The sequence below is a fragment of the Lissotriton vulgaris genome, chromosome 1_1, assembly GCF_964263255.1.
Source record: "Lissotriton vulgaris chromosome 1_1, aLisVul1.2, whole genome shotgun sequence".
NCBI classification, from domain to species: Eukaryota; Metazoa; Chordata; class Amphibia; order Caudata; family Salamandridae; genus Lissotriton; species Lissotriton vulgaris.
The window spans coordinates 945,121,986-945,135,433 of NC_141685.1; the positions used below are offsets into that span (position 1 = coordinate 945,121,986).

General features: G+C 45.0%; 1 protein-coding gene across 1 annotated transcript in view; it reads left to right on the top strand.

The window, feature by feature from the left end:
• The window catches only part of LOC147748246 (aquaporin-5-like), a 56,405-nt gene extending 47,565 nt beyond the window's left edge, over nucleotides 1-8,840 (top strand). Inside the window, exon 4 of the mRNA XM_086959212.1 lies at nucleotides 4,492-8,840. Coding sequence (XP_086815338.1) covers nucleotides 4,492-4,674 — 183 coding nt within the window. The 3' untranslated portion in view covers nucleotides 4,675-8,840. The remainder of the gene's footprint in view (nucleotides 1-4,491) is intronic.
• The last annotated feature ends 4,608 nt before the right edge of the window (nucleotides 8,841-13,448 follow it).

Here is a 13,448-nt window from a genome sequence, read left to right on the forward strand (position 1 = left end):
TCCGTCTTGTCCAAGTTCAGTTTCAGACAGCTGCTTCTCATCCATTCTGCGATGGCCTTCATTCCCTCGTGGAGGTTGGTTTTGGCGATGTGCTGGTCCTTGGTGAGGGAGAGGATGAGCTGGGTGTCGTCGGGGTAGGAGATGATGTTCAGGTCATGCTGGTGGGCCACTTGTGCTAGGGGGGCCATGTAGACATTGAACAGGGTCGGGTTGAGGGATGAGCCCTGGGGTACGCGGCAGATGATGTCAGTGGCCTCAGATCGGAAGGGTGGGAGGTGGACTCTCTGGGTTCTGCCGGAGAGGAAGGACGTGGTCCAGTCCATGGCCTTTTCGTGGATTTCTTAGAGGCGTGTCCTTAGTGTGAGGTAGCAGACCATGTCGGTGTCGAAGACGGCTGACAGGTCCAGGAGGATAAGGGCTGATGTTTTGCCGTTGTCTAGTTGACGCCCGATGTCGTCTGTGGCGGCAATTAGGGCTGTCTCGGTGCTGTGGTTTTGTCTGAATCTGGACTGGGACGGGTCTAAGATGTTGTTGTCCTCGAGGTGGCGGGCTAGTTGCATGTTGGCGATTTTCTCGATGACCTTCGCAGGGAAGGGGCGCAGTGAGATGGGCCGGAAATTCTTGAGGTCCTTGGGGTCCGCCTTGGGCTTCTTGAGGAGGGCGTTGATTTCTGCGTGTTTCCAGCTTTCCGGAAAGTCGCTGTCTCAAAGGAGATGTTGATGATCTTCAATAGTTGGGGTGCAATGGTTGTGTCTGCTTTGTTAAATACGTGTTATGGGCAGGGGTCTGACGGTGATCCTGAGTGGATGGAGTTCATGACTTTGCGTGTCTTGTCGTTGTTGGCGTAGGCCCGGGAGGTCAGGCGGTTGGTGCAGGTGGTGTCCGTGGGGGGGGGGGAGAGTTTGCCGTGGTCAGGGTGGTCGGGTGTTGAAGCTGTCGTGGATGCCAGCGATCTTGCGATGGAAGAAGGTGGCCAGTGAGTCACACAGATCTTGCGAGGGCGTTATGTCGTTGGTGTTAGAGCTGGGGTTGTAGAGTTCCTTTACTATGCTGAATAGCTCTTTGCTGTCATGTGCGTTGTTGTCCAGGCGGGCTTTGAAGGAGGATCTCTTGGCTGTTCTGATGAGTTGGTGATGTCGGCGGGTGGCGTCCTTGTGGGCTGCGTGGCTTTCCGGTGTGTGATCGTGGAGCCATTTCTTCTCCAGTTTCCGGCATGTACGTTTGGAGGTCTGGAGCTCTTCAGTGAACTAGGTGGCTTTCTTGCTGGTGTGGTTGAAGGAAAGTTTCTTAAGCAGGGCAAGGGTGTTGGCGCAGTCGTCAATCCACTGTCTGAAGTTGCGAGCGGCGGCATCTGGATCGGTGGAGTCGATGGGTGGAATCTGGGCGAGGGTGGAGGTCAGCTGGTCTTCGGTGACTTTGCTCCAGGAGCGGCGAGGCAGCTGTTTGGTGCAGTGGTGCGTCATTGGTTTCTTAAAGGTGAAATGGATGCAGCGGTGGTCGGTCCAGTGGAGTTCGGTGGTGTGGTTAAAGGCAGCGTGGGTGCTTGTGGAGAAGACAGGGTCAAGCGTGTGACCGGCGGCGTGGGTTGGTTTCGTGACAAGTTGTTTGAGGCCGAGGTTGGTGAGGTTGTCAATCAGGGTGGTGGAGTTGGTGTTGGTGTTGTTCTCGAGGTGGAAGTTCAGGTCCCCGAGGAGGATGTAGTCCATAGAGGTGAGTGCGTGGGTGCTGGCAAGGTCAGCGATGGAGTCGCTGAACAGAGTCCGAGGTCTGGGGGGTCTGTAGACAAGTGTTCCTCTGAGGGTGGTGTTGGGGTCGGTGTGGATCCGGAAGTGTAGGTGTTTGGCGGTGTTTAGGGTGTCGTCAGCGTGGGCGTGGATCTGGAGGGTGGACTTGTGGACGATGGCTAGGCCCCTTCCAGTTCCGTTGGTACGATTCCTGCGGAGGATCTTGTATTCACCCAGGATTGCTATGGCGATGTCGGGTGCCGGGGAGTCGTTCCACCAAGTCTCGGTCAGGAAGGCAACTTCTGGGGTGGAGGTGACGAGTTCAACAGAGCTTGACGGCGTGTTTGCGTGCGGAGCGGGTGTTGAGGAGTATGCAGTGGAGGTGGTTGGGTCCAGTCCTTGGGGGTTTGGCGGTTCTGTCGCAGGTGAAGTTGCAGGTGTGGCAGGAGAAGCATCCGTGGGTGCTTTTCAGGGCGGCCTAGAAGCAGGGGTGGTCTTGGCCGGTGTTGAGAGTGTGAAGGGTGTTGGCGTCCTATTGGAGTCTGGCGTGGTGGTGTACGCGGGGTCCAGGGGTTATGGCGCTGGCCATATAAGGCGGGGAGGGGGGGAGGAAAGAGCAGCTGGGAGGCAGGAGCGAGGCGGCGAGGGGGCGAGGCCGCTGATGGCAGCGGCGGGAGAACGGTGTACAAAATAGTAAAGGGGGAGGGGGAGCGAGCTGGGCAAGAGAGCAAAGGCACCGGCAGGCACAAAGCACAAAATACACTAAATACAGGAATAAAAGTAAGTACAAAACTGGAACAGACCAGAAGGGCACAGAGGTGAGCATGGGGCACAGCAGGAGCGGACTCGCGCTCGGAGTGGCAGCGGGGGCAGACACACAGGTGGAGCTGTGCGGCTCTAGGGGAGCGACCTGGCCTGCAAGCAGGGTCAGGGGTCACTCCTACTGTCATGCAGCGGCCGCCATTTAAGGCGGGAAGGGGGGAGGAGCAGCTGGGAGGCGGGAGCTGGGCGGTGAGGGGGCAGACCGCAGGGGGCAGCGGCGGGAGAACGGGGTACAAAATAGAAAAGGTGGAGGGGGAGCGAGCTGGGCAAGAGAGCGAAGGCATTGATGGCACAAAGCACAAAATACACTAAATACAGGAACAAAAGTACAAAACTGGAACAGGACAGAAGGGCACAGAGGCGAGCAGGAGGCACAGCAGGAGCAAACTCGCGCTCGGAGGTGCAGCGGGGGCAGACACACAGATGGAGCTGTGCAGCAGTAGGGGAGCGACCTGGCCAGCAAGCAGGGTCGGGGGTCACAGAGGGCTTGAACTGCATAAATAGTGTGAAGTAGTCTTCAGAAGACTCACCAGCATGTTAAATTCTATTCATCTCTCATTGAGGAGGCCATGCAGCCTTTAAAAGCTGTTCGTGAATTCCCTAATGGTTTAGTTGGATTTCTGAATTCCATAAACTAATCCAGTACAAAAGAAAACCGATGTAGACATATAAAACTGCAAAATGAATAGCAAAGTATCCATGCAACCTACATAAACCTCGTAAATCTTTAAAATACAGTTCTCGCCGTCTAAAACTGTAATGAAATTACATTTGTTTCTAGTGTATTGTTCTACAAGTAGAATTCTGGTGTACAGAAACAATAATCTTTCATGCACCAAACACAAAGGGACATATTTAGAGTTTGGAGGAAGGGATATTCCATCACGAACATGGCGATGCCCAGCCCGCTGCATTACAAGTGCATTATAGCCTATGGCACCTGCAATACAGGAGATTGGATATACACCATGTGGTGAAGGACTACCCAGCCGCAAAACTCTAAATAAGGCCCAAAGTCCTTACTTAATTAGCATTAGGCTTGAGGTGGTATTGGTAGGAGGGGGCTGGTCTGTCATTGCTACAAAGGTGCAACCTAATTAGGGGGAGTGTTTATCAATTTAATAGAAGTAAAGGAGAGCAGTATGCACAGAAACTACAAAAAGGTTTGGATTCATAGCAAGGCATATGGTTACCTTACAGTCAAGTGAAGTTAGCATCTTTAATGGGTGATGTCACTGTATCACATATACTAAAGGAGACTGGAGCTTTTAAAAAGGTACTATGGGTGGCTGATGGAAAAGATAAAGTTGGCAGAGTTTAGCAGCAGGAGCTTGAACATATGGGGTGTGGTTGGGGAGTGTGTTTAAGGTTAGCAAGGTGGACATTTTGGTGGATGATTGGAGGGTTTGCTGACAATTGAAAAACGTAATTAATGATTAATTTAGATAAATGTGATAGACAAGAAGTCCATGTTTTACTTTTTATGGATGGTGAAAGTAGGTTGAGAAAGGGAAAGATAGAGAGATGGATAACTTGGATAAATAGCGATGGATAGATGGGAGAGGAATGCGATCTGCATGAAACTGGAGGAGGGGTTTGACTGGTAGAGAGGTGGTGGGGATTGAAGGATAATTAATGAGTCTGTTGGACAGAGTGAGAGGTGGCGTGGATGATGGATAGTTGAAGCATTTCACGGATAGGAGTAGTGATTTTTATGAATGGTTTGAGTGTTTGCTGGACATTTTGAGAGGTTAATTACATTGATGGATGGCCGGAGGGATTTCATGACCACTGATTGATAAGGACAATTGGCAATCTTTATGGATTTCTTTGAGGTGGGTATGGGTCGGAGAGGTATGAACAATGGAGCACATATCAGTGTGTACAAAATCAGACAAGGCCATTTTACTCATGACTCACTATTTTTGTGTTTCTGTTTCTATAGGTTTTCTGGGTGGGCCCACTGGTTGGGGGAATCCTGGCAGCTTTGGTTTATAACTACCTTCTATACCCAACCAAGAGAAGTGCCGCGCAAAAGATTGCAATTCTGACAGGAACTTATGACGAAGAAGAGGAATGGGAATCACGTCAAGACCAACGAAGAAGGAAGTCAATTGAATGCTCTTAGATATGAAAGTGTTTTTCACAGTGTTTAAGAAAGTGTAGGCCAGTAACATACCCAACCATCTAAGACGTTTAAGCCGGTCATATTGTCTACATTGTGCCCACATTTTAAGGTCTCAACCGTGTAAATGTGTGAGACATACATGTAGAAAAAAGACTTTATTTACTTCTTACACTGGGGATGTATGTTTCCTGGAGGCTGCATGAGGGTACAGCCTTCTATTTCCCAGATCCCACAGTCTCTGTGGGAGCACGCTAACCACTCTCAGAACCAAAAGAGACAACAAAGGGATATTTCACTGTTGCCTGTCCCTAGTTTAACAAGTACTGGCAAAGCCAATCAGTCTGGTGTTGGCTGCCAATTATTTTGGCTTTGTCAATGTTTAATTTGTTTTGTCATGGTTTTCATAAAACATTGTTGTGAGAGCTGCTTGGCCCTTGCCAGTATTAAACAAAATAAAAATATGAAACGTTTTTTGGCCATTAAAAAACAAACAATGCCATAGTAGTTCTTGGCACTAAAAGGAGCTACTCTGTGTGAAGCCGTGCTGCTTGTGATAGCGTAGAATACCGTCACTCACAGTGGGTGAAGTGGGCTGGCCCATTGCCTGATGCTGGACGGTGGGTAGAGGAAAAAGGTGCATGGCCCAACAACTGATCAATGGGTGAAGAGGACTGACTAAAAGCTCCTGAAAGTAAGTGTATTATATGGAAAGAATTTTTACTAGAATCATACTTTTTTGGGTAACTCCAGACCTAATAAGATGCGATGGGCATGAAAACTACTCTTTCTCTTCTGATATGTGGCAGGCTGTGTTGGAAACAGAGGAAGACACTGCTACTTCCTTTAATTTAGGAATGAAAATTGTGTTTGTCAGTGTCTGGATAGGCTAGAGGCCGGCCCTGTGCTGTAAGAAAGAAACAAATACTTGTGATTGTCCTTCAAACAGTAATGAAGCTTTCAGCTGGATTATTATGCTTAATGAATGGTTAAATTGCTGAAATGTTATGGAAATAAATACTTTGTATTGTATCTTAGTCTGCTGTTGAAGGAAACAAAACATTCATTTGTATTCCTTTATGTTTTTTCTCTTTCAAACCCTTGTCTCATGAAGAAATAAATGTTAAAGCGTTTCTCATATTCTCAGCCCATTTTAACATTGGGTCTCAGTTGCACCAGACAGTTTTCATTGTATTATTACATTTAGGGGCTAATTTAGATGTCGGTCAAAAAGCCACTGCATCCAAGGTTTCAAATCTGACCACCGTATTTCAATGAGGGTGATTGGATTTGAAACGGGACAGTCAATCCAACTGACTACTGATGGGCTCAAGGAGCCCATCGGCCAGTCAGAATCACCACATAATCGCATACAGATGGCGTTTCCACCGTCTTGATTATGATTTTGGTTTCTGACAGGCTTTCCATGTTGGGCTTTCCGACATGGAAAGTCTTTTGAAAAGTGACTTTGGGGGCACCTAGCATGCCCCCCTTCTTCCGCGGTCTCTGGTTGGTGGCAACGGGGCACCTATGTTGCCCCCCTGTAAACCTCTGCACTGTGTGGCATGCACCGTGGGATTTACAGTAATTCCCTTTTCTCTATTGGAGCTTGTGCTGCAGTTTCAGAAAGCCGCACAAGCTCCTATGGAGAAATGGGTGTCTGCGACCGCACCATGTGTGGTCACATCGCAGTTGCATTTTCAGACCGCCGACCCGTGGTTGGGTGGTTCCGAAACCGCTGGGATGTCAATCAGAGGCAAATCCGACTGACATCCAAATTAGGCCCTTAGTGATTTACTGCCCCTGAAGTGAAATCCCACTTCTAAAGACGTTTATAGCTCCACTGGGAAGGCTAGTCTACATGGATTTTCAAGAAATTGAAATACTAAAACTGTTGATTTAAATGTAGGAGCAGAAACAGTCACTAGTGGAGCTTTGGTGCTTTGGTTCAGCGGAATTCTTTAAATGGGCACTTGTCAGGATTATTAGGAAGATTTTTTTATTCTATTGTAAGCAAATGCAAGGCCATTTGAAAGTAGAGCCATAGAGAAGGCGTCCTGAATCGTGAGACAAATTGGTTTGCTGCCACAATTGAGGACGTTCCTTTTTTTCAGACATTTTCAGGGTTTTTAGAACATCTGAACCCACCTTAACAGCTGTCAGTTATTTACAATTTTTGCATAGCCCTGAATCACCATCACAAAAATTTACAATCACCTCAAATTTCAGACGTAACAAAAAGGTGGCTGTGTAAACACAACATGGTAGGTATAGATTACTGCATCAATTCTCATACTGTCTGCAGCACCTCATACTTGTGTGAAGTAACTTTCACCACACAATGTTTGAAAATAAACCTCCCATATATGCCACACTACATCCAACATCTTATTCAACCATGCAGTTCGCAATGGTGCCCAGAATAGCAATGAGAATAATCCACAGCTTTGTCAAGCGTATCAAGTACTATATAAACACAGAACGGAACACCAAATCAGTGTTCCTCATTCCTAGCCCTCACAAATAGTGGGGTGTGTATGCAGGCCTCTCGGTGGCAGCCAGGGGTGGGAGAAGGGGCCTAGGCCCAAACTGCCTGCCCCATTACCTGTGTAGTATTGTAAGGCAGACTAGATAAAATAAGAAAGGGAGTTTGGGAACATCCTGTCATGTGAGCTAATCTGCTGATCTTGAAAATTGACACTGCTGTTGTCTGCATATAGAATTGCTGCATGTCCTCAGTGCGTGTATCCTTGGCATAAGGCACACACGACTTTCATTGCCACACAAATTAGGGAACATTGCTCGGGATCCCTTCAAATGTAGTGAAAATTAAGTGAGATTTGCATAAAGGGGATGATAATAACATATGGTATGTACAGTGCTTAGAGAGGTGTGTGGGTTTTTGGATGCAAGATGGAGGCAGGCTGTTTTTTGACATTGGCACGGCTGAGCGGAAGCTCTGTGCTGTCACACCTCCTCTCCATTTAGGATCGAAGAAACATGAGCGTCTGATATTTTTGTATAATCATCTTTACAGCAAGTGATGGAGTTTGTTATAGCAAACTCACATTGTTCAGCATTAGAAAGTAACACTCCAAGTTATTAATTCCTAGTCTCCAATACAACTGCATTGCTTCAATGATATAATAGAAGGAAAGGTTTCAAAGTACAGCAGGAGAGAAAAAAAAGGAACTGGTTATTAAACAGAGACAAGGACAATAGGATAATATTAATTTTATTTTCACTGTAGAAGTACAGTGCTATAACATTTTTGTTGTTAGATGCAACTTCTGTTTGGTAGAATCTGCTCAATCTGCTTGCACAGAGTAAATAATACCGGGCCCCTGAAATACCTCCATAAAAAAATTGTTTTCTAGAGAATTTCATTTTTGATTTGTGTTTTTGGATCATTAGAAAAGTGATTTGATATTGTTATCCACATATAGTTTAGTCACCAAGTTGTGTAGTTGCAAAAGCTCAGTCATTTCAAAGGGGTTTGTTTCCTGCTGCATGAAATGTTGAAGGCTGTCAACATGTTTATTAAAACATTCCCCTCTCTTTCTCACAAGTTTGTGGTGAGGAACAGTTTCACAATGGCACATTTATTTTTAATTTGTCATCTCTCTGACATTGCAAATAGATAGGACTTCATGTCAAACTAGCTGCCATTGAGCAACATATTCACTTTCACGTGTCTGACCAGCAATTCCCTTGGAGCTTTTCTGTGATCACTGGATCGTCTGTTCCAGTTTCATATCTGAAGCCACAGCATTGAACCTTTCCTCTTTGTCTTTCACCAGAAAATGTCTTTGGATGAATTTTCTGTAGAGGTATTGTTTCTACTTCTAGCTTCTTCACTCTTTCCAAATACCATGACGAATATCTCAGTTAGTTTATACATATGAATTTGCAAAACACAATAATCAGTGACTCCACAGTCTTCACATGCCACTCCCAATCACCTCCCCGATCAGCATATCTCAAGTTTTTCACTAGAGCTATCATGTGTAAAACATTTCCCCAGCACCTGCAAAGTTATGATTAATTGTAAAGATTTTAATTAATCATACAATAAAAACACTTTGACTTTGATTAATTTTCACATTCTGTGACAAATTCTGTGAACTTGGTTTTCTGATTTTGAACTGATTTCTGAAATAAAATTTGCAAAACTAAATTTGTCATTCTGGTTCCAGAAAGCAGTCCAACACAATGTTTATATAGCCTCAGATATGATGAGCATACATGAATGAACATAATGCATTCCACTCAATATTGCCTGGACAGTTTTGCTTTCAAAGATTTCAGCCTCAATAAGTGCATTATGTATGCCACATCCACTGAGATAACTTCCTGCACACCAAAATGCAACTTTTGTCATGGGAAAATGGCCATCATTGGATAAAGATCCTCAAATTCTGCTAGATTGTTCATAAAAATGTCAACTACAATACAGAAAATACCTTAATCACAGAAAATTGACAGGATAGGCTGGTCTTCAAGCTGATCATGCACATTTTGGACATTTTTTAGAGCTGTGTATACTGCTGTGTAATTTGTGACTGGAGATGGCATTACTGGTAAAAACCCAACCGTCAGTGGAAAGGTACTCTGAGAGATCAGAGCATGAATTCTAGCCCATGGAGAAAACTACTGTTCTTCATCCTTCAGTCCACACCAAATAAGTGATAGACTGGGCTGTGTTGATGGCTTGCAGTGATTTTGCACACGTTGGCAATGCAGTTGGATTATAATTTTGCAGCTGTGTTTGTTTATGCATTCAGCTGATACAGCTTGTTTTCCAGCAGCTACTTCATTGGTATACACTTAAAGAAGTACTATGGCAGTGTCATGTGTGCTGAATGTTCCTGACATGGAAGAGCTGTTTTTAAAATTAAAATTATCAAGAGCAGCAATTGTAAATCCTTTCTTGGTAAAGTGACTTGGAAGTTGTGTGCTGTCGGATTCACAATATTTTACAGCATGAGCTGCTAAACAGTTCCTGCTCCGTACTATGTCATTATAACTTGTTGATACACCAATCCTATTCATTGAAGTGATTAGTTCTCTACTTTTCCACTTGTAATAGATTGCGTGGACAGCCATCATGTGCAGTGAAGTTTTCTGTTTACTGTGGTGTAATTCATGAAACATGATTTGGAATAATACAGTACATTTGCACAGCACAAGCCTGGCGGGTCATGGGATTGTTTCTGAAATTCTTTGCTTATGTCCTCGAAGCCATCATCAATATTGGCATTGACAACTTCTTTTTTTTTTTTTTTTTTTTTTTTTTTTTTTTTTGGTAATCCTCATATATCACAGATGGAACTCTTGATGGGACACTGGCTCCTCCATGCACTGCTGGCCGTTCTGTACTGACCCTCGTTGGTTTTGGCCTGATGCAAGTTGGTTTGCCCGCACCCTCAAGTAGCCACTCCCTTCCCCTCCAAACTCCTTTTCTTTCGCCGATCCGTGTGCGCCCTTTGCTACTTAGGAGTACGGGGAACCAGCAGGGCTCTAGACAAATCATTGGAAAACCAATCATCGATCTTGCCATGCCACCAAGGCTGCCCACACATTCGTCAAGCTTCTGGGATCGCATGCCACATCTGATTTACAAGTCAACATAATCTGCTTCAGGCAATTAGCAAAGGTTGGGGGAATCGGATCTTTCCAAGCCCTGCAAATCTCGCGCCTTGCTAAAAGGATGATGAAAAATACAAATTTGGTGGAGAGATCATTAACTTGATAGTTCATCACTAGCCCAAACATGACTGTGAACCTTGGGAGTGCTATAGGCATTAAGAGGACTTCTTCCAGAAATTCCTTTATCTTCCCCCAATATTCCGTTAAATCAGGACAATCCATAAACATATGAACATCGTCGGCCTTCAAGAGGCCACACCTTGGGCAGTTGTAGTTCATATTTGAAAATTTTACCAATTTCTTCGGAGTTATATAGACCCTGTACATTGTGAATAGATGATTCCTTTTCAACGCAGCCGGCTTAATTATGGCATTCAACACCCTGAAGGAATCGCGCCAAGAATCCAAAAGAGGCCCATTAGTCGGGGTGAGAGTGTTACACCATAATTTACTGATTTCAATCTCCGTCACATCATCCCCTTCTAACATAGCCGAATACCAAAAAGATATTTGGCTTTTCCACTTACCCCTTCTAGCTACCGCCTCAAATTTAGGGTTAGGGGGGTTATTATCATTAGGTGTCCAAGATCTCGTTGTCCACCAGCCTGACAATTGATAGTATTTAAACCGCGTCAGGGCCCCCCTAGTTAGATTGTACAATGCGTCCCAGCTTAAGAGTTGGCCATCTCCCTGCAGATCTCCCCACCTCTGCAGCCCTGCCTGTTTCAAAGGTAGTGACAGTTGATCATTAAGGCAGGCTGGGAGGCCTGGTGAGTCCCATATGGGTGCCTGTGGTGCGTAATAGGTGATGTTTAATTTAGTCCTTACGAATACCCAATTTTTCAAGGCTGACCTTAAGATCTTCAACCTCACTTTTTTAAAAGATTTTGGGTCTCCAAACTTATAAAGAAAAAAACTGGAACCCTGAGGAACCTCCTTTAACAGAACAGAAAATAGCAGCCCCATTGATGATTGGTCCATATGACCCGCCATAATTCTAAAATGCTTAAAATGAAAAGCGTGGCAATACAGCATTAAATCTGGAAAGGCGAGTCCTCCCGTCTTGAGACCCCTTCTTAATTTCTTCCACGCTATGCGAGGGCCTTTGGCATTCCAAATGAATGAGCCCAGTTTTCCCTGTAATTTTTTAATTAAGGGTGCTGGAAAGGATAATGGGATGGCATTAAATAGAAAAGTGACCTTAGGGAGCACTATCATTTTCAGGAGATTCACTCTCCCGTATATGTTTAAAGGCAGAGACGACCAGCGTTGCAATAAAGCAATTGTATCCTTGATGATCCTTTCTAGATTAGTTTTGGGGATTTCATCTATCTCATTAACCAAGTGGATTCCCAGGTACCTCATTTTATTCTTCTTCCCTAACGAGCTAGACTGCTGGTTCCATTCCATTATTTCCGTCTTTTCAGCATTGATAGCGTACCCCGAAATGTTACCAAACCCCATTGCAAGATCTAATAGTCTAGGGATTGCCACATCCGGATTTATAGTGTACATTAACAGGTCATCTGCGTACAAAGCTAACTTAAACTCCACTTCCGCAATCTTAAAAGGTTTAATTATAGGATCGGCTCTTAATAAACAAACGAAAGGCTCTATATACAAGTCAAACAAAAGGGGGGATAAGGGACATCCCTGACGAGTGCCTCGGGAAATATGAAACTGCTCTGACAAAGAACCATTTACTAGGACCTTTACTGTTGGGTCTGAGTATAAATGCTTAATAGCTGTTATATAGTTCGTCGGAAAGCCGAATTTTTCCATCGCCAACCACAAATAGTTCCAGTCAACTTGGTTGAATGCCTTCGCCGCGTCTACAGCTACTATGGTCAGAGGCAGTTTTTTTTCTTGAGCTACATCGATTGCAGCCACCACTTGAAAGGTCAATTCATTGAGCTGCCTATCTGGGATGAAGCCCCTTTGGTCACAATGTACTACAGTTTTTACTACCTTTGCTAATCTCGTGGCCAGTACCCCCGCGAATATTTTATAATCAACATTAAGAAGTGAAATGGACCTGTATGACTCAATCCTGCTCGGATCCTTATTTGGCTTCAACAATAATGTAACCGTTGCCTCCGCCCATGACCTGGGGACCTGTCCTCCCCTGAGTAGGACTTCGTTAAATAATAAGGTCAGAATCCCTATGATCTGCTCTAAAACGGTCTTAAACAGCTCCACTGGGAGCCCGTCTGGGCCTGCGGCTTTGCCCTTAGCCATTTTTGACACCTGAGCCCTGACTTCCCCTTCTTTGATTTCTGAGCCAAGATAAGAACAGTCAGTTTCAGATAACTTAGGGAGCTGGACATTTGCAAACCAGGATTCTGCTTGTTGCTTATCCCCAGAGGAGTTAGATCCATAAAGAGACTGCATATATCTCTTTGCTTCTTCTCTGATACAGTCATCCTTGTTAGTTTTTTCCCCTGTACCCGATAAAACCAAGCTTTCTATCTGGTTTCTTGTTCTGTCGGCTCGGGCCTTCCAGGCCAGGAGACGTCCACACTTCTCGCCATAAGCAAACTGTTGTAATTTACTAGTGTCCCACTTTTCCTTTAGATCTTTGTCCAACTCTGCTTGAAATTCTGCTCGGAGACAATCGAGCTCTCTCTGAAGTATTTGCCTATTGTCCGACTCCTCTGCCGATGCGCTCTGTAACTCCAGTTCCTTAAGCTTGATTCTTGAGATCCTTGCTTCCCTTCTTTCTTTCCTCAGTCTATTCCTCCTGATCATCCGGGTTGTTAATAAGCCTCGGGAGAAAGCTTTATAGGATTCCCAGACAATTTGGTTATTTGCTGACCCTATATTGACCCTGAAAAATTCTTCAGACTGGGTAACTAAATCCTGTCGCACTCCTTCATCCAGCAGCAACGTCCGATCCAGTGTCCATCTCCTATAAAGTTTTTTCTGTGTCATGTTGACTACCATTTCCACCATTGAGTGGTCTGACAGAATTGCAGGGACATAGGATACAGAGTCGACTGCCGATGAGAGGTTCTTATCTACCAGGAAAAAGTCTATCCTCGAATGGTGCCCATATCTTCTACTATAGAAAGAGTAATCTCTTCCCCCTGGGTTTTTAAATCTCCAAATGTCCATCAAATTAAAATCCC